The sequence below is a fragment of the Harpia harpyja genome, chromosome 8, assembly GCF_026419915.1.
Source record: "Harpia harpyja isolate bHarHar1 chromosome 8, bHarHar1 primary haplotype, whole genome shotgun sequence".
NCBI lineage: Eukaryota > Metazoa > Chordata > Aves > Accipitriformes > Accipitridae > Harpia > Harpia harpyja.
Window position 1 is genome coordinate 41,660,198 of NC_068947.1, and position 21,240 is coordinate 41,681,437.

Sequence of the window (21,240 nt, forward strand, 5' to 3'; positions counted from 1 at the left end):
CGGCTGTGCCCCCAGTGGTCATAGAACAGCCCAAGTTGGAAGGGACCTCAGAAGATCATCTGGTCCAACATTTCGTGGGAAAGGGAGCCTAGATGAGATGATCTAGCACCTTGGCCAATTGCATCCTAAAGCCCTCCAGCGACAGGGGCTCTGCCATGTTCCTGGGGAGGTTGTTCCACTAAGGTGGAAACAGTATGTCATGATGCTGGCTTGGAAATTATGGAGGTGCTAGGTGGCCCAGGCTCTGGTGCACAGAATATGAGAAAAACAACTTCCACCCATGTTGGCTTCAGAGTCCAGCTTCTAGCCAGCTACTAGCTTGTAGGACTGTCACCAGAGCCACTTTGTCAAATGTCATTGGAATCGATCGGTGAGGACAAAAGTAACTGTAGGCGGGGAGAGATCTACAGCGTCACCACAGCCTTATTTTTGTTGGTTACAAATTTAAAGAAAAATATTTTTCTTTCCTTTTTGAAGTTATCCACTGAACCTAGTGCTTCTGTAGGGTACCTAGCAAATACAGTTCCCTTATTTTGTTGCAGGGGGCTGTCAGTGGCTGTCAGGGCTAGGTGTTGTTTTCCCCCTTCATACAGTGCTGCACAAACAGGTAAGTGTTTGGTAGGTGAGGGGGATGAAGCTGAGGCTGTTACCACCAAAGGCTCTGGCTAAAGCTCTTGTTCCTGTCTCCAGTGCCCAGATTTTCATACAAGTGGGAGCAGTGGACTTGGGTATTCTCGAGAGACAGTTTGTAGCTTGGAGCCCAAACTGATGGAGCACTTCTATTACCTGCTATCAGTTGTAATTCCACTGTTAGGGCTGGAGGAGGTTTTTGCACTTAAAGTAGGGGCTGAATCTTTAATCTGAATGGAAAATAGAGCATATTTGCTGTAGATGTAAAGGCTTGCCTTTTGAAAATGGACTAGATTGTTGCAATCTGCAAATCTTTTAATTAGCCTGAGTTCAAATTAATTAAAAACTGTCATTTAAAGAATTAAGCATTTGTGGGTTTTGCCAAGTTCTGAATGACCTTAATGGAATAAAACAGACACTTGGAACTTTCCATATAATTAAAAATAATTGAAATAATCTGCCCACATGTATATGAAGAAATCAGCTAATAATTAAGCCAAGTTATTAGCTATGGCTGTATTTAATGTTACATATAGAGTACAGCCAGGCTAAAAATTCTTAAATAGGTCCACTGTGATCTCAGAGATAACACAACTTACTATCAGTCTTCTGCAGTGGCTGAAATGCCACTCTAACGGGGGAGAGGGCACACATAAACTTTCACTGGTGGATTAACTGTGTTACTTAGCTTTAGTCTTTAAAGCTTAAATGGCTTAATGGTTGAGTGGCTTGCGTGTTTCCACTTGAAATGTCCCCCATACCACTGAAACCTTGCCTGCTGGTGGGAATGAGGGAGAACCACAGAGAACACAGAAGTTTGGTGCTGGCAGGACTCAGAAAGTAGGATCTTCACACCATTTCTTTGTATGTGTTCTCCCTTTAAAAAAAAAAAAAAAAAAAGCCCTAAGCCAGTTCTTTTAGTGCGAATTAAAAACCAAACCTGTGAGTGGAATGGACTGCTTTGTGAGGCTCCAGTCATGGAAAATAGGTGCAAGCCTCTTTAGAAGACTGGCAACCACTGGTTGTCTTATGCTTCTCCAGTAGCTCTGCCCTTAAAATAGTGCTCTGCTCCTCCAGAAGGCCAGAAATCTGGTGCAGGAGCCCCAGCTGGTGCTCCTCGTTCAGTCTCCATGCAGTCATTTTGAAATGGGAACTTCCTGAAGGGAGGAAAAGCAAAAAAGCCTGATAAAATGAATGAATGCTAGTGATTACTCATTCAATGAATTCAGAAAGGTGGAATCAGCTTTAAAAAAGCTTGCAGGAATACAAACACTCAGATGCCTTAGTCACAGTCTGCCCTCACTATACAGCAGCATTAAGACTTTTTGAACTCCCTAACTATATGTTTCTTACTTCAATTTAGTTGGATTTCTTTTTAGCTAATCTCGTAATTTCCTGGATCAGTGATGCTTGGTTGGAGGTTAATGGCAGCATCGTTGTCTTATTCCTAACTGTAATTCTGTCCTTAATATGTATTTCTCTTCAAGTTGAATACATAAATACTGGGCTGGATTTACTTAGCCTGGCTGATTGGAAATACTGTTGGTGCAGGAGGGTGGTATATCCTCTGTGTATTTGCATTTTGAATACTAATGATCTGTTCTTATTATCAGTTTACACAGAATTTTCAGCTTTTTCAGCTTTTCTTTTATTTAAGGGCCCTAATCCTTTATGGCTAGGAAGATACTCTCTTAGTAAGTGCTGGATTCCTTTTTTGGTATTTCAGATCTCTAAGGAAATTCTGATAGACATGACAAGTGCTGAATCTTGACACTGATGAATTAGATGTCAGTTCTTAATATGTTTTGTCAGGTTGTAAAAACATCCAAGGTGATGTGTCCATCCTGCTGTTTCAATGAGGGGTTTATTGTGGGGGAGGAAGGGGGCATCTTTGAAGACAGTAACGAAGAAAGGAAGAGTAAGTTTGAAACAATTTCTGCTAATTATTCTTTCTTGTCCATACATGGTTGTCTTGTTTTGTAAATGCAGAGCCCCAAGCGATGAGCTCTCCTGCTGCTCTTCTTCTGCCGTGCGTTTCCCCCAAGTCCAAAAAGAGAATGGTGTGGAGGGAGATAACGGGCCGGCTCCTAGATCACCTTGTCCTTAGGTGAGGGCAGGAAGAGAAAGGAGGTGATGCTAAGGAAAATTAAATTATATGAATAAGGTAAGGGGTGGCTGAATGGTTGTCTTCGGCTTGCTCTTTGAACGCACGCCGCTGCGAGCAGCCGTGATGGCTGGCTGAGGTCCTGACGCCTGCCCTCGCACACACACGCTCTCCGCGATCAGCCCGTTGCTGCTGAGCTGGACAGTGGAAGTCGGACACGAACCCCATCCAGTGAAAGAGCTCTGTGCAAAAATGTCTTTCCTTTGCTAATACCTTTTCACCTCTGGTTCTGGTAACGGTGGTGGGAGACACTTAGTGGAGGTAGCTGGATTAAGGTGGGCATTGCTGACTCCCAGAGCTTGGCTGTTGTGAAGGCACTTGGACAGCCCTTTTTTCCATGTCATGACTTTATCGGTGATTTGGTGTCAGAGGTCTGGAGCTCAGCTCAGCGGAGCCCCGTGTGACATGTCACATGTTGTTACTACTAACAAACAGGCTGTGCTATGGGGAATAGGAAGAGAGTGGAAGATTGTGTTTCATTAGCCCTTTTGGAACCTCCTTTCCATAAGCTGTACAAAAGTGCTCATTCATACTTGGTTTTTTTAATGCTCATTAAAATACATCTTGAAGCTGTAGTCTGAAAGAGCGTGTCCTTTCTGGTTACAAGAGTATTTGGGTGTTTTTGTTCTTTGAACTTTATCTGTACACTGTGACCAAATCACTAAGACCTGTCTGCATTGCGTGGGTATGGGATAGAATTCTTGCTTAGCGTTGGACTCTGTCTTAATTGGCATCTGGTTTATTATTTCTGGGGAATGGATTTATACGTCTGCTTTCTGATTCTTTCTCTCATTCAAATAAATTCTACTGATTGGTCTCATACTCCAATTTGCATGCTTTTTTCACCCCAAGGCACAGACACCCTGTGTGGCAATAGAAAACTAAGTAGTTCAGGTGTATTCAGGATAGTTTTCTGATTGCTGCAAGTAGCTAAAATTCAAGTCTGTGTGTCCAATGAAGAGTGAGCCAAATTTCCCTGAGATGTAACTTGAAACATAATGGGCATTGCTATTATCTTTGAATGTATCTACCTATTCTGTTTTGAACACTAGTGCCACATAGTGCTATTGCTCCTTATACTTTCAGTATCTAAAATCTGCCCCTTTCGTTCTTGATTCAGAATAAACTGGTCGGGCAAGAACGACTTGCCATTAGTTTTTACACAGGTAAGCTTCCTACTTTTTAAACCAAGTAAACATGAAAGAGACAACCCATCTGGTGAGAAGCCCGTCTCCACATGGAGAAGAGTGGGACTTGCTCTGAGGGCACTGTCAAATTCTCACAGCCCTAGTGCACCGTGGTTTTTCCTGGTCCAGCAAGCGTGGTCATGAACAGACTGCGTAGTCCCTCTTCTTTGAAGGTAATCAGCTTTGTAACTCCACACAGAGAAAGCAGTGGGAATTAAGTGCCTTATTGTTTATATGGATGTAGCTCCTATTTTTGCCTCAATCAGCTTCCCTTTCCTAGAAAGGTGTTGTAATTTCTGTATCAGGGTGATTTTTTTTTTTAATTTCTTTTTTTTTTTTTTTTTTTTCCTGAGGATGGATACATTGCAGATCTTGAATTATGAAGGTGTGTCAGTAATGGATGAATGTAAGTATCCAGACCATGCTAGCGATGCAATGGAAATCATCTCCGCTTAAGTTCTGCAATCCCTCCTCTGCGGTTCTGGTGCACATTTGGGTGAGGATTGGAGGGGAGATTTTTCTGCTCTGGAAAATCCCTGTTCATCAGCTGCAGTACAACAAGAAGGACCAGAATTTCTGCCAGGACCAGTATATCTTGACCGGCAAGAGGCAGAATAATCAAACTTAAAAAATAAAGCTTCCTTTTTTTTTTTTCCATAGCATATTTTCATACCCCAAAATAGCCTATATTTTTGTCAAAGTTCTGTGTTAAATTTTGCAGCTAAGCCTTCTGCTGTAAATTTTGATTCTCTGAACAACATCAGTGATGATTTAAAAAAAAATTATATACATCTTTCTATAGCTATAGAAATAAAAATATTATTTTATTGCCCTGCAGGAGTTATTGTTAGGATTCCATTCTCTTCTCTAGCAGAGGCAAGGCAAAGGCACTGGACCTGCAGAACAGCATTTAGAAAGGTGAGGTGAATAACCGTCTGCATCCACAGGGCAGTACAGCAATAGCTCTTCAATCAAGACTATTCCAAAATGCTTTTTCGGTGAATAGGCTTGAATACCTGGAGCTGCTGGTGAGAAGTTTCTGTGGGATGGGCTGGATAGATCAAAACCTGAGGTTTTCTGTTGAGTGAGTTTTGATGAAAATTTAACATGTTACTCAACAACTGGGCTGGTGGTCCTGTCAAATGAGCTGTTTGGCATTTGCATGCTGCTGAGCTACTGGTATTTAAAGTGAAGCTTCAGAGGCCCCCACTGAGGCAGGCATATTTTCCTTTCTTGCTCAGTGTTTTTACAGCAATCTAGCTTTGCATCATCATACCAGAGGTGTTATTTCATTTCTTCTTACTCTTTTTTTTTTTTTTTAAGACCATTTTGTGAGATCTAAAAATGTGTATGTGGCAGGTACTTTGGCTTTGTGCAATATGCTTTGTGTAAGCGTATAATTTTACTGTATGTTTTTCCCCATCTCCTTCATTTTTCCCCTATAAAGACAAAATGTTTATTTCAGTTACACAAACAGACATTTAAAATCAATTCTGTTACAACAGGAATAGCTGCTGCTGGGGAGCCCGTGTGATTCTAAAGAGAGTTATGCCTGTAACCTTACTGGAAATCTCAGCTGCTGCTGGCTGTTGTGGCAAAGGCGGTCCTCCTTCGCAAAGGCACTGCCCGGCCGATCTCGGCGATGGTCTCTCAATGGGTTTTGGTCTAGATATGTAGCATAGCCTATCTCCGAAGGGCTCTGTGGGTTTCTCTGGGTGATCTTTTCTCACCACGGCCTCCCCGACGCTCTCTCCTGTCTCTGCCCTCCCCAAACCGTGCCGAAGAGATGGGAGCGCGCAGCAGCCCAGCGTGCTGCAGCTCACCCCTTAACGATCTCGCCCCGCCATGCCTTTTCAGAAACTAATCTGGGGTTAGGCACGATGTGCTCGTCCAGGAAAATAAAAATGCCCTGTGCAGAAAAGAGGCTGAGCCTAAAGCTCCTGGGGGGTTTTGCTGGTGGCAGGGTTTCAGCTCTGGCGTCAGCCTCTGCGTCTCGCTGGTGCTGAGCCTGGGTGGCAGGAGCCTGGTGCGGTGAAAGCGGGGGGAGCGCGGCGGTGGTGGAGTCTACCGCGGCTCGGCTGCGGTACGGCGACCATCCACGGGGTCGGTTCAGCAGGCCTCCACGGGAAAAGTTCGTTTTAGCTAGTATTGCGCTGTAAGCGTGGAGCATCGTAGCCAGCAGGGGAGAGGCTAGAAAATAAACTTGTTTGCACATTCGTGAATCTCTATACATGTGTGTATATATATGTTTAGATATACACACAGACGTATAAATATATACATGTGTGTGTTTATATATATTTATATGCACACACCAGCCATTCGCTCCAGAGCGCTGCTGCTGGAGAGAGGGATGTCATGTCCGTTTTTGGAGGTGTTTAAATTCAACTGACAAGAAGCATCAAATCATTAGACCATGTGAGAAGCAGAGACTTGTGCTTTTTTGAGCTCATGGTAGAAAGTAATACCTCTGGAAATAGATTTTCTTTAAAAACTGGCCTTATTTTTTCAAGGAGCTTTGCCGACTGAGTTTCCTGGCAGAGGTGACCAGCTCGGCGTAGCTGTGCTTGGAAAGAAACAGCATCTTGTCTTTGCTTTACAGAATGTAAATGCTGAAAAACTCACACAGTCTGCTTCCTGTAGCGCGTTCTTGCTATTTAGTGTCGTGCCAGTCACATTGGGTTTATTCTGTCGGCACTTGCAATGTTAATAAAGTATTCCCCCCGTGGCAATTATTTCACCAATTAAACTGCTACTGCATTTTTTAGTATAGTTTGCAGTTGGCATAAGGTAAACACAACATAGCAAACAATCCTTGACAGAAAGTCTAGTTACGGCTCAGAGTTACAGAAGCAAAAAATTGAAAAATCGCTTGTGTCTAAAAAGGCATGAATATTTTTCCTTTCTTTCCCCCTCATCTCCTCTGAAAAATAAACTTCCACAGCAGCAAAGCCAGGCGATCAGCAAGGTCTGTACCGACCTCTGCCCATACCTGAAAGGCAGGCTCTGAATCCTTGAAGCTGAAATGTGAAAAAGGCAAAGAAAGGCAGGTTGTCTTGCAGGAGCTTGGCACCGGCAGCTAGAATATGTTGTGTCTGAAGGCCTAGGAGTATTTTAGGGTAGTGCTGCCTATTGAAATGGAAATGTGGTTTTCAGGCTGCTTGAGCAGAGAGAGTGTATCCTAGTCACAGGCTGAAGTAGGGGTAATGAAGGACCCTGTCTTTGAAGCCAGATTGCGTAATACAAACCCTAGAGAGACATGTATGGATTTTTATCCCCCCCCCCCCCCCCCCCCAGGCTAAAATACTTCTGACTATTAGCTTCAGAAGGGCATAATAGAATTGGTGAATGGGCTATGGTAATTCTAATGACGTGCTGTGCAAATAAATGCATAGTTAATGAATACTGAAAAGATTAACCTGAACTACTTACATGCATTATTAGAGCTTTAACTCCCTGCCTTGCCCCAGTGGTTATGGATAATACAGAGCAGTTTAAGGTGGGGGAAAAGAACCCCAAAACTTGCTAATGGCAATTAGGATACATGAAAGTTGGGAAAAGGATGTACAGCAATTCTGAAAACATGCCATTACATACTCTCTGACCTGATGGGCAGGCTGGGATGCTCAAGATTGTTGGAGACTGTAAACTTTTTGGGGGGGAGTGGAGGAATGTCAGCTTTTAGAGAGAGAAGAGTGAGAAGGCACGTGACAAAAACCTTCTTTGCCTTCCCTGGTGCATCTCCAGAGCCAAAGAGCTGAGACCATTTATTTAATTAGGCTCACTTTTTACTGTTTTCACCTTGCTATTTTTCTTAGGGCTGTGAGTTAGTTTGAGATTGATTTATCAGCGCTGTCAGTCTCGCTCCCAGAAGCTGAGCTCTCCCATTAAAACCCTGACCTATTTAAACGTTCTTAAGATACCATAATGATCAGATGTCAGCAGGGGAGAGGCAGCAATGACAGCTCTGAAATGTTTATTATCCTAGCCCGGGTTAGAAGGGGAGGGTGCTGATGCAGCCCGGAGCTCAGCGCTTGGCACGGGATGAGAGGAGGGGGTCTGCTGCCAGCGCGGCCGAGGGACGGACGCTGCTCTGCGCTACCACGCTAATAAGATCAGCTACTCTCCTCTTGCGGTTTCGTGGGTTAATTCTACACCGTCACTGGCGATTTCAAGTTGTTCAAAGAGGGAAGAGGTATTCTGTTTCAGGGGTCTGCATACTGATAGCAATAGATCATGGATTTCAGTGGCTTAAAAGGCACTTAAAACATTTTTGGTGGCTTAGAAATTATTTCCCCAGGCATGTTTGCTTGAAAGCAGATGCTTTCCATAGAGAAATTTAAATTTCCTTTATGCTATTGCACCACACAGTAGCTATCAGCAAAGAATTAATTGGAGGAAAGTATTTAAAAGGATGATTCTGAAACGAGCATGAACAGAAGCTCCATCGCGATACCTCTTCAGGTTGCAGATGCTTGCGTCCACTGCCTAGCATGTGCACTGCGGCAGGGGGAGCACAAAGGCTTGCAGAAACCTGAAGATCTCCAGTTCTAATAATGCGAATCTAGCTGTCATAAACACACTTTAAATGTACTGTGTAGTGCCAGTTTTCTCATCCTTTAAAGACGTAGCAGAGTGCGAGTATTCTTAAAGCTAAGCTTCTCTCCCCCTCCAATTTCTCTTTGGGGCATCAACGGCTTGAAGAATTAAACCATAATTCTTCACAAGAGAAAATATATCCACTCATATAGAATAGGCCTGGATTTGCTGCTGGGCATGATGTTCACATTTTTCTTCCGCCAAAACTATTCCCATGTCAATGACCTTTCTCTTTCAAAGAGCATCTGACTAGATCATTCTGGCTCTTTCCCATTTGTCCTTTAAACAGAGACTGCAACAGCAGCAGGGACCAGTGACAAAAAAACCCCCGAGGTAAATAATAGGTTCTCAATCTCTTTAGATGAGATCCCTCTCTCAGAGAGACAGTCTTTCTGCTTGCTTATGGAGCAGTCCAGAGGATCCTGACTCAGGAGACCCTTTCTCCAAACATCTGTATCTTGAACTACTGTCCTTCTATCTCATTGATCTTGCTTTTTCAGAGTGCCAGGTTATTACAGTGCACATTTTATTAAGAGTAGTCTAAAGGCCAGCTTTCAGCAAAACACAGCTGGCTGGTCAATCTTTTTTCCTAAGAAAATAGAGAGAGTTCATAACTGGGCTTTTACGGATCCCAGATGCCAACTTTTCTATATAAGACTACAATATTGACACTATCTGTGTCTAGAGCTGATAAACCTTATTGCATTCCTTTCCAACATGTAATGTTATTAAAAATAGGTTAGTCACAAGGGCTTCTTATCAAAGTCCCTTGTTTCCCTAGAAACGGTGACCAGCATTAACCTTTCTAAAAGTAGCCCCTGCGAGAGACAAATGTCTTTGGTTGTCACCATTACAAATTTAATCTCGGGGAAATGTGCTGCAAATTCTGGTTCATATTAAAAGAAAGCAAATAAATTCCAGAAAGGTAGGACTAACACGTGCAGTACCAATTCATATCAGGCTAGCAAGGAAAATAAACTGATCATGTTTGAACCAGTGCTGGGTGTGTCCCTTTCTAAGTGACACAAGCATTGAAATTGCATTGGCATCAGCTACAGAAACAGTTGTTTGCAGCCCCAAAAAAGAAAAGGGAGGCGTGGGAGTGAGATTGTAGTGTTCATGCAGGACTGATGAAAGCTGAATATTTGCAGAACAGAAAAAACGTAAGTGATAACAGCGTATTTGGAAAAAGATGCCTCCTTCTAAGCAAAATAGGTGGTAATAGGAATATTGTGTTTAGAAGTAAAGCTACTGGCAATGTGAGAGAGGAGCAGGAGGCAGAGAACATCAGTTCTACCTGATGGTTATACCCTCATGGCATGAAATAATCATATTCTCAGTCTTCACAGCAGATTAACAGCATCCATAAACCTTGGTGATGCATGCAATTTACCTTGTCCCAAATTACATGATCAGGAGTGGCTGCTTGAGCTTTACACGATCACTCACTGTTCAAAGCAGCTGAGATCACTAGCTCTATTTTCTTTTTCACCAGTTATAAAGCAAAAAGGTGATGAGTTCGATCTGACATCAACATACATCCATGCTGCGGGGCACCGAGCACCTCTAAAGCAGCAGGCTGGGAGGGGTGGGAAGCGATTCTGGTTTGAGGAAACGAGTGAGAAAAGCGCGACAGCCAGTCGAGTGCTGGAGCATGACACACACCGCTTGTTTCAAGCTCAAGCGCAGGTTCCTTTCACAGATGTATCCAGACCAGGACTGAAAGCTTCATCCCTAGATTTAGCAGAGGCCCCTCTTCTCAACTGAAGTCTGCCTGGAGGTGGGCATGTCTCTAGCAGAGCAGTGGTGATTCTTTGCCTCTTGGTTGCATTCCCCAAATGCTAAAAATACCAGGTTACTAAAGCACTCAGATCCTCAGACCTGCCACACCAATCTCCTGTCTTTGACTCTATCGCTTCCATAAATTCCTCTGTTTCTTACAAACCAACTTTGTCTGTGCAACCTGTCACTGTCCAGTCATTAGGACAACAGCTTTAAAAATAGCAGGCTCGGTATGCAAACGTTTTTCTTCTTGCCTGGGCACAAACCAAACCACTTGCTCTTGTGGATATCTAAGAATTCAACGAAGCTGTGGATAAGCTCCCTCCCTGCTCCCCCTTGCTTCCTTGGAATAGAGTTTTCTAAAGCCCTAATACATTGTCTTCCCTTGTGGCCAACAAGCATTATCCGCAATATTTATTTTCCTTTGTGCTTTTATATTCAGTTTATGCTAGAACCAAAGGAAACCTATATATCTTCCCATGCTGGTAAAAGCAAATCAATCTGGATGTGTCAGTTGCTTTGCTATTTGTGGGTTGAAGTGAAATGAGACCCGAGTTACTTATGGTGCTTGTTTTACAGGAAAAATGAGTTTACGATAAGAAGGCCAGACATTGCCTAAACTTGGTCTCATAAACAAGTTTCCTGAAGCAAAACATTCACTAAAATTGATGCCTACTTTGTTCATTATCTGTGATTCACTTTTCAGGCAGAATCAATATATTCTTAAATTTCTTCACTGTCTTGCCTTGTTCATAAACTGGGGAATAATTGTGTATCCCAAACCTTAGCCTATAGGCTTGGATTTTAAACCTCTGGGGTTTAAAATCCCCCCCCGAGAAGGGGATTTAAAGCTCTTGACTGGGATGTAAGAACTCACATCCTGGCTTTGTTGCTTGAAGGCAGTTTGGCTCACGTAACCAAATTCCCTTTATAATCGCCTGTCCCTTGTGTAAGAAGTTTTGATTTTCATATTCTAGGTGAGTTATGCCTGAATAGTCTTAGTTTCCACCACCCCCCACCCCCCCAAGCCCATGGTCATTAAGTTCCGAGGCACTTGGAAAAGCAATACTTGCCCCTGTGAAAACACAGAAGCAGGAAAAGCTTCTTCCATGAAGTCATGGAGCAAGAATGGTGTGGTGAGGGGCAGGCGGCGAGGAGCGTGCCGCTCCCTGCTGACATTCCTGCCCCCCCCTTCGCCAGGGCGCAGCCACACGTGTCCCCTCCTTGGGCATTGTCTCCTCACCCGGGATCCGGCAGACAAATATAGGCATGGAGGAAAACTGCTGATGCCTTTAAACAGTTATCACCAGTGACCTTGAGATAGGGGCATATAAAGTCTGGACCAAGTGGAGTCGTGACACTTTCTGTGTGCTCTCCAGGGTGAGTACAAACCTCTCTCACTTTTAAATGCGGGTAGCCAGTCGTGCTCTAACACTGTACCGTGGTTTTGATGGGACTAAGGTTTTCACGCGGCTTAAGGTTTTAGCAGTAATATCGCTAAACATGTAGCCTGTGTTAGTCATCCTAGGATGCTGCTTGACTGCTAGCATGGCAAATGCATGTTTCTTCTCTAACATCAGCGCACTCATTTAGACAGCTAGAATAACCGCTTTGGAAAGTTGTCAGGTCCCTTGTAATTATGCGTCTGGGTAGACTGATTAGCCACTACTTGCAAGTCATATTTTCTGTGTTCTCTATCATCTGAGAGAGGTGATGGCATATGCAGTTTGCAGTTTTAAGCAGCTCGTTGGTCCAAGGAGTTCTTTAATCCAACCTGAGTTACAACCCTTGGAGAATTTATGGGGTTCCCTTTCAAGGACAGGCGATGCCTGCTGTCGTTACTATTGCAGACCAGCCGTTAACACTACAGCAGCTCTTCCAACAGCCCCAGCAAAGACAGACGAGGTCCCTCCTTTCCACGTCTGAACAGACCACCAAATTGTTGGTGGTCCTCGGCATGCCACTTAACTTTGTGTAACAATATTGGCTTTCTACAGGGAGTAGGTGTTTTCAAGGATGTTCCAAAGTTCATACACAAGGGCTGGCTCTTTTTGTTGTTAGCTAGAACAGACTGAAAGGAAAGCGAACATCTTTAGCTCTGCCTTGTCTTTCCTGACTATACTGCCTTTTAAAAATAATCCTACGACCATAAACTAAACAACATTTCCAATTTCTCGTATCTGGCACTGGATTTGCTTCAGCGAGTTCTCTGCAGCCACAAGGTGTGTGCTGCCTGGGCTCTGACCTCTGTCGTAACTCCAAGTACAAGAGACTGCTGAAGAAAAAAGGATTCTCTCCCAGCTGCCGTAGTGCTGCTTTATACCATAACGTGCTTGCCCTAGTGGTTTGCCCCAAATATATATGGAAAAAAAAAAAGGGAGGGGGGGCTAAGAAGCTGATAGCTGAGTAACTGTCCCTAAGAGGTCTGCAAATGGAGCTAGGTTGCACAGAAGTGGTTTAGAGTACTTTAGTGTATATTAGGACTTGTGAGAATCTGTCCAGAGTCCTACAGATTAACACTGGAGTGGCTGCTCTGGCATTTACACGTTTGATGTGAAATGACACTTACATGCTCTAACGCTGTTCTGTTTAAACGTATGAACTGATGTAATTTCATCACTCCACCAGAGCTAAGACGCACTCCCCATGGGAAAGAGAGTTTGCCATGCTAGTTTTCAGTGTTGCCTCCAGTTGGGAATTTTGGTCAGCTCAGATGATGTTAAAATAATTGGCGATAGTTGTGCTTATGTAGGCCCTTAATCTTTAAAAAGGAAAAAAGTTAAGGCTAGTTCTGAGGAAGAAAGTTTTTGCTCTACAGCAACAAGACAGAAGGTCTCAAGCTTGTACTGCAGCAGCGGGAGAGGGCTGAATGTAAAACTTTTGGCAGCTCTCCTGCCTTAGGGCTTTACATTCCCCAGCAGGAATGTGTTGGAAAAAAAACCTGCCTTAGTTAATGAAGAGTTTTTATGCCTACCAGGATTTTGTTAGAAAGAAATTGAATTAAATTTTAAAAGACTACAGTGTCTGTCTTGATAGGGCTCTTGAAAATTTGCCCAGCTGCTCTGGATATCGCAGTGTAAATAAAATAAGGGAAGCGGTAATATCTGAGGGTCACTTGTACAGCTTTGAATAGGAATCAAATGGTGTCTTGACTTTAAAGAAAAAAATTTGGAATTCTTAAATTGCATGTGTGTGTCCACACCTTTTAGCAGTGGAACTTCTTTTAGACATTATCTGGACAGCACCCTGAGTATTTTACATGTCTGTGTGTGTAAGTATTTATATGTGTGTGTGTGTGTATAAAAAAACCCAAAACATATCTGTACAATCACTTTAGAGAGTACATAACAATCAAATTAATTGCTTGGCAGTACAAACCCAGCAAATCAGTCTCACTTACATCCATGTCTCCTGCCCTCTCTTTCATGATAAAAGGCTCCTAAACACCGTGGCCTTGTCATTTGAGAAAACAAGTGCAGGTATTAAGCTGGATTAGTAGGATCACATCAATCTAAAAAACCATGAAGCCGTTGCACCAATACTGCAGATACACTTGCCCTCTGGCATGCCTTGCTGCAGGGGGATACCCAAGCTGGTGAATTCGGAGGTACCAGCAACTTGGGAAGCTGCACCAGCTCAGGACCTCCCCGAGCAGTGTTAGTCCTGGGTTTTCTAACACGCTAATTCCTGTGATCAGAGGAGCGTGCTGCAGGTAGCAGAGCTGTTTCCAGCTCCGGTGCTGGCTTTCTCAACCACAAGCGTACGTACCTGGAGCCACACCAAGGGTGTAACGCGCTGCCTTGCAGCAGTTCTCAGTTTGCAGCAGTGAAGTTTTGCTCCGTGACTCCCAGAAAACACTTGCCTGGGACGATGCTTGAAGTGGCTGAGTAGCACAGCCCCAGGGAGATGTGCTGGAGAGCATATGCCTGCTCCAGGCAAATTTGAAAGGGGCCAGAAGAGGCCCCTGCTAAGTGGTTTTTAAAATCACAGCTTCGAGTGGTCCATTTTATCTCCTGCTCTTAAGCACCATTCGTGCCACAAAGAAGAGATTAAATTCTCCTGCGGAGATAACTGTGATCCATGTCGAGGTTTTGAACCACACAGGATCTGGCTGGCTTTAAATAAGCTGAGCCAGGGAAGGGTTTAACTAAGGGTGCAGTGTAGCCCCAAATCTGTGTTAGGTATTTGCATTTCAAATTAATCATCACTGTGATCGGCCACCTGCCACATTGTGCGGAGTGTTTTGTATTGCCTCAGATCTTCCACGAAATAGATTATTTCCCCCCCTTTCTTTGGTAGACCAGGTCCCTTTCTTTTTCCTCTTTGAGCTGTGCCACCTTGAACCCTTGCCAAGATGATGGACATGTCGGAATTCGGGGACGCTGCTCCCTTCCTCCGAAAGAGCGAGAAGGAGCTGATGATGGCACAGACCGTTGCCTTCGACGGTGAGTCGCAGTACCCTTTATGCTGCCAGTGGCTGGTTAAGAGGGATAAGGGTTACATCCAAGTGTAGTTGCGGGAATGCAGAGCAAAGCAGGATGCAAAGCCTCTGTTGTCGTTGCTGTGCTGCTGCTCCTGTTTGAGGTAGCTGGTTCTACCAAGTTCTAGTTTCTTTCTTCTGCAAAGCCATTAAAAACCCCAGGTAGTACTAAATAGAAATAATCTATCAATTTATGGTAAGTAAGTAAGTAACTAGATTTGGAAGCAAGGCGTATTAGTACTGCTCTCACTTCTTTGTCCATTTGAAAGAAAAACACCACACATTGATGCTCCTGTAACACGAGAATCTGCAGCCTGACTAGAAGCCTTGTTACGTTGTACCTGTGCACCTGTTTGATTTGCAGGCTATATGACAACCTGATGTTAGCTTTTAGTTTACCATAATTTATTTTTCATGAAATGGATTTGTATGAGCTCTGAGGTGTAGTAGTAAATATAAATACACCAATAATCACAGCATTTTGCTATTCAGAATAGTAGCTGTAACTAAAGACCTACAGTCTAGTGCAGCTACTCCAAAATCTAAAAAGCCACATACATAAGTCAATGTGAGTTATTAACATTGCTGTTTTTCAAGACAAACTTCAGAAGAATGTGCAGGAATAAGGTTAAATCTGATAGCTGGCAGGCAAATAATGTGGGCTGAATTCCATGCTCAGATCGCAATTTTCTGTGTGACTTCTCAGCAAACGCCTTAATTTAGGCTTGGATCTCAGTTCCTCCATCTGCACCCTGGTGATAATGATTATGGATTTCCCGTGGAGGCTGAGGCTTAGCCAGCATTTGTGAAATATTTTGACACCTTGTGCTGGAAGGATCTAGAGGAAGCCAAGTGGTAGTTTCAAAGGGGAGACATTTGGGAGCCCTACGCCTTCTGCTTTGGCAGGCAGCTCCCCAGCACTGCCGATCTGCTGTGGTCCCAGAGGTTTTGCGTCGTTTGTGTGGGGAAAAAGTAACCCAGCAATCTCGCGTGGTCGGGCATGGTGTCACTGTTTGACGAAGGCTGTGAACCCTCGGTCTCCTTAATTTCACAGGGAAGAAGAAATGTTGGGTTCCCGATGAAAAGAAGGCTTACGTGGAAGCTGAAATTACAGAAACCAGCGGTGGCAAAGTGACTGTGGAGACAACAGATGGAAGGGTACAGCACTGGTTTTGTCTGATCTGTGCCTAACAAGGCCAGAGCAGTAAGCTCCAGAAATTACCTGTCCCGCTTTAAGTTCAGTTGCCTGTTTCATGAAACGGGCTGCAAATGGGAAGCCCCAGTAACTGATGCCATATCAGAATGACGCATGAAAAACCACCAAGGGAAAACCAGCAATGCGGTGGTGGGTAAGCGACCGTCAGCCACCACGCAGCAGCGGGCGGTCTGTGAGCAGAGGTATGCAACCAGCCAGTTCTGGTTTGGCCCCCCGAGGTAAAAGCCCAGGCTGTAGCTAAATCCCATGGCTCCTTTCGCAGCCATGCCACCACGCTCCTTACTTTTATCATCTCGGCCTTCCCCTCGTTCTTCTGATAGCTGTGAAAACAAATGGTGTTACGTACATAGGCTGGGTTTGAGCTGAAGGGCTTCCCCCTGCAGGGGAAAAAAATACATTCTCCTGTAAGGTGTGTGAAGCAACAGAAAATCCCAGTGTTTTCCAGTGTGTTGCTGTACTTATTTGTCTTTGCAGACCCTGACTATAAAAGAAGACGACGTGCAGTCAATGAACCCTCCCAAATTTGACATGATCGAGGACATGGCTATGCTGACCCATCTGAATGAGGCGTCTGTGTTGTACAACCTGAGAAAGCGTTACAGCAACTGGATGATCTATGTAAGGGTCATTACAAGGTTATATTTAGAAATCTGTGTTTCAAGTGCGGATTTAATGTTTGAACATGTTGTGTTCTTCATATCCAGTTTACAACTTTGATAAGTCACAAAACTGAGGGTCTTGCTTATCTTTTCAGGAAAGAAGTTGCTCGGAGTTGGCTTGTGTGAATACAGACAGACAAAACTGAATGAATAAGATGGTGTCTAGTTCTTTGGTTTTGCTTGCTTGCCTAGGAGACGGGTGTCATGGGACATATTTTCAGCCATCAAGGCATTGGGGGGACCTAGTTTATTTTTCCTCTCCTAATATTAATCCATGTCAATACCAGCCATGGGGATTTCCTTGTTAAGAAACAATGCCTCAAGCCTAGAGCACACACGTCACTTCTTTTAAGTATGAGCCTTTCTATCTTTAGTTCAGTAATTTTATTCCCTTCATTTTCAGTGCTGACATCTGTCTTGTTTCACTCTGGCCTTTTCCCTTGCTCTGTGTCTTCCCCATGACATCGTTAACATAATTTCTGTCAGCACCAGAACAGGCTTCAGTAGCATCTAATTTTACGAGGCCAAACTTTTGCTCTCGGTTTGCATTCAACTGTGTCTGAAATCAGTCAGGGGAATTTATAGATTTTCTAGCCAATCCCTGTTCTGATTTTTGGTGTTCGTCAGAGGAGCGAATCCAACTTTTTCCCATTTAAATTCTGAGTGTTGAACATTTTCTGCATTTCTCTAACAACCGCTGTATGGACATGTATGGCCTAAAGCATAGCTTTGCTTGCAGATCAGTATAGGTAGATAATTAAATTTGTCGTCTTGCCTTAATCCATTTAGTGGTTGGGGTTTTTCTTTTCCTTGTAGAAAATAGGACTGAGGACTCATGCCAAGACCATTCTGGAGCAGGTCCTAGTGCTATTTTTAGGGGAAGACACCTAGACTTCACCTGAAACTTTAAGAATGTAATTGATCTCATTAATCTATGTGCACATAGTGTTTGTGCCCATACAATAACTGGGTTTCTTTGAAGATTTTTGCTTCAACCTGGACTAAGTACCTGAAAAGTTACCAGCTAACACCGATTCCCTGGGGTTACAACTGAAAACTCATTCTTCCTCAGAATGACCAGGCTCTAGCTAACTGATGCAGATAGCATAAAGAGCGACTATAAAGATAGATTTTTACCAACTGTGTTTCTCCAGAAGCTGAAAAAAGCTCCACAGCTTTGGGGAATAACACTATGAAGTTGCTTTCTCTTTGAACACCCACCAGAAATTGCCCCAAGGTGCTCACATCAAATTAATAATGGGAGATTGTTTCTCCTCCTAAGAATGGAGTTTGAACAGAAAAGCTGTAACTTTTCTTTCCTTCGTAATGATTGTTTTCAAGAGGAAAAAACTCTCGTGGGGTAGCAAGGCAGAAAATCAGACTTAGGTCTGTTTGCTGCTCCTTCGTTTTGCTGAAAGGGCTGTTTCTGTTTCTGGTTGTCATCTTGAAAGTACTTTTTCCCCTCCGGAAAACTTTTTAATATCTGAAGTTTTGATACCAGTTGTCAATTCACTTATTAAAGTCACTTAGCAGGCCAGTAGCTTTAGCAATTGAGATCAAAGGCTGAAATTCAAGTCAGAATTCAAACTCAGCTCAGAAGCTGGCAACACCAGGTCCTGCTTGGTTGACTAAGGCTTTTTTTCTCATTCCTTGAGCAGTTTTTTTCACTCTTGTTTTGTGTTCCTCTCTAGACCTATTCCGGTTTATTCTGTGTGACTATAAATCCCTACAAGTGGTTGCCTGTATACAAGCCAGAGGTCGTTGCTGCATACAAAGGCAAGAGGCGCTCGGAGGCTCCTCCCCACATCTTCTCCATCGCTGATAACGCGTACCACGACATGCTGCGTAGTAAGTGGCACTGTTTGCTTTCAAATTTGGTTTTGCTTTATTTAGCCGACATGATTGGTACTGGATGGAAGTTTGTGAGACCTTTTGCAGTGTGCAACAAACGTGCAAATACTCTACAAGCAACAGGGACTTGGCAGTCTGTGTCAATTTTTATTGTTTTTTTAAACTCCCCTGGCTGTCCCTGTGGTACTTCTAGTAACAGTAAGCTCTGTATATGGATTATCTGTAAGGTGCACAAATTTAGCTGTCTGAACTGGGTGAATCCATCAGTTTGTAACAGAAATGGGGCCATGCCCCAAAGGTCTGTAAGTATTTTCCCAACCTCAAAAATAAACTAACTCTCAGTTTATGCTCAGTATTCTAACACTTTTAAGATGTCTGCATTCAAAGGTTAGTGAAGGCCAGCTATCTAGGGTGCTGTGCACACATCGCTTGCACAAACCTGCCGTGGGTCAGTCTTGTGCTGACTGCCGTGGGTCTGGGCACCAACCCTGCGGCAATGAACTCCAGATTTTCGTGTGAAATTTTCTCACCCTGACCCTCAAGTTACTGGAAAGAAAGAGTTTATCAGCAGAGGGCAGCAGTGATGTGCTCACACCAGGTCCTGAGAGGCGGCAGTGTAGATCCCAAAGACACTTGGTGGGAGCACGTCCTGGTGTCGCCTGGTTTTAATAAAATAGAAAGTGCCCCAGCTGCGAGGGGACAGAAGGCGCTGGGCAGAGGGCATGTGTGTGTGGCTGCAAAGGATGCTCTTTTATCAGATAAGGGTGAAATATGGCCAGGCTGCCCAATATGTAGCCTGTCATGATGACTGGAATTAAAAAAGAAAAGAGGAATTTAGGCTCAACGGCTTGGGAAGCTGCTATGATTTAGCATTTGCTGAACTTGGTTAATAATACATTAAGGTTGCAAGGTGTTCTAATAAATGCTTATTTCTGGTCAGGCCATTAACAGCAGGGACACTACAAAACTTCATTCCAGCAGCATGGCCAACTGAAGAAGAGTGCATATGCATAGCAAGGAACAGCATGTGAACAAACAGTAAAATTTCTTGGGTTGATCTAGCATTGCAGGAGCAGAAGGGTCAGATGTGAGCAAAGACGTACTCAGGAGTAAGAAAAGAAACATTCTGATGACAGGAAATTACTTTCTTTAATATAGTTTCCCAGACACAGGAGGAACATGCACGACCGACAGGTCTTTAATACCGACTTGAACAAAACACGAGAGGAGGATTCAGGGCAGGGCTAGAATTTGCACTGCTGAAGGTCAGACTAGGTGATACTAGTCTTTATCTTTCCATTTCTGCTTCGTGTGATTCTCTCCTGTCCTTGCAGGACTGATTCTGGAATAGTTGGTACTCATTTGCAATTATAATAAGCAATTTGTACAGCCTACTAAGTTTGTCTCTTTTTTTTTTTTTCTTTTTTTTTTTCCCCCCCTCCACAGATCGGGAGAATCAGTCTATGCTGATCACGTAAGTGCTGCTTTTTTGACTGATTTAAGACTGTTGCTGCCAAAACCTTTGAAGAAAAAACATCCTACTGAAATACAAGTTGACCCTTGAGAGCTCAGCTAAAGTGCCTGGAACTTCCTCCAGGCCAAGTAACTGGCAATTTGGCCATCTGATGGCTGCCTTGAGCCCCATGGGAAAGGAGTAGCTAAGGATTTGATGGAGGCTGGCCCATTTCTGATCCCCAACTGGTGTTCATACCAAGTAGGCATGAAAACAACTCAGCAGGCAGTTAAAGAAGCTTCTTCCAGGGTTAGCCTTGCTGTGGCTGCCCTCTTCAGACATGGAAGACTCCTTCTTTTCAGTGTGGTTGCTCTTGCTGCAAATTATATTTAAGAATGTTGTGCAGACGCATCTAAAGGGAGGGAGATGACCAAGGCAGAAAAGAAGAGGCACATCATTTACTGGCAAGCATGAAAGATGGAGAGTTGGGTGTCTCTCTACACGGTTCACATGTGCTCCTGGGTAATGCTGGCAAATTACTGCAGTTTTTCTGTATGTTTTCTAACTCATTAGCTGTATATGGGTAAACCTCACATCCTCATTCTGGATGTTTGTAATAAAACTTCATAGCCTTGAAGAAAGCTTAGTGTAGCGTGGGTTTGTACTAGATTTCTGAGCCCAGTCACATGAAGAATTAGTTGCTGCTATTGTAGGCATTCACCTCTTCATTCAGTCAATTTAATGTTATTTCCACTGAAATGGCCAAACAACAGGCTGCAGAACTCAGAGTCAGTGATTCTGAGAACAGCCTGTGTGCAGGGAGGAGCTGGCAGGACAGGAGGGCGAAAGGATGAGTTACAGCTGTTTGAGCGATGCCTATGTTATCTTCCTCCTTCCTTTAGCGGAGAATCTGGTGCTGGCAAGACTGTCAACACGAAACGTGTCATCCAGTACTTTGCCACAGTGGCAGCCCTGGGTGAACCTGGTAAAAAGAGCGTAAGTCTGCTGGTGGCTGTTTCGTTTCACACTCCAAAGGTTTTTCTGTTGTGTACAACTAACCTCACAAGTCTGCACCCCGAACACTAGACCACGTGCTAGACCTCAACAGGCACGGTTAGGAAAAGATACTGATGCTTCTACACGGTGTTGCTTTAGAATAGAGCATGCTGTTCTGAAGGTAGAAAGGCAATGGTCCCCTGAACTTGCCACGCTCCAGATG

At 43.8% G+C, this 21,240-nt stretch overlaps 1 protein-coding gene across 2 annotated transcripts in view; it reads left to right on the forward strand.

Moving 5' to 3' along the window:
* Window positions 1–11,638: 11,638 nt before the first annotated feature.
* MYH15 (myosin heavy chain 15) overlaps window positions 11,639–21,240 on the forward strand; it is a 50,320-nt gene continuing 40,718 nt past the window's right edge. Inside the window, exons 1-7 of one of the 2 annotated variants that reach the window (XM_052794009.1) lie at window positions 11,639–11,742; window positions 14,662–14,807; window positions 15,897–16,000; window positions 16,533–16,676; window positions 18,409–18,565; window positions 20,015–20,042; window positions 20,924–21,017. In XM_052794009.1, coding sequence (XP_052649969.1) covers window positions 14,717–14,807; window positions 15,897–16,000; window positions 16,533–16,676; window positions 18,409–18,565; window positions 20,015–20,042; window positions 20,924–21,017 — 618 coding nt within the window. In that variant the 5' untranslated portion in view covers window positions 11,639–11,742; window positions 14,662–14,716. The remainder of the gene's footprint in view (window positions 11,743–14,661; window positions 14,808–15,896; window positions 16,001–16,532; window positions 16,677–18,408; window positions 18,566–20,014; window positions 20,043–20,923; window positions 21,018–21,240) is intronic. The other variant, XM_052794010.1, reaches the window with a different exon arrangement.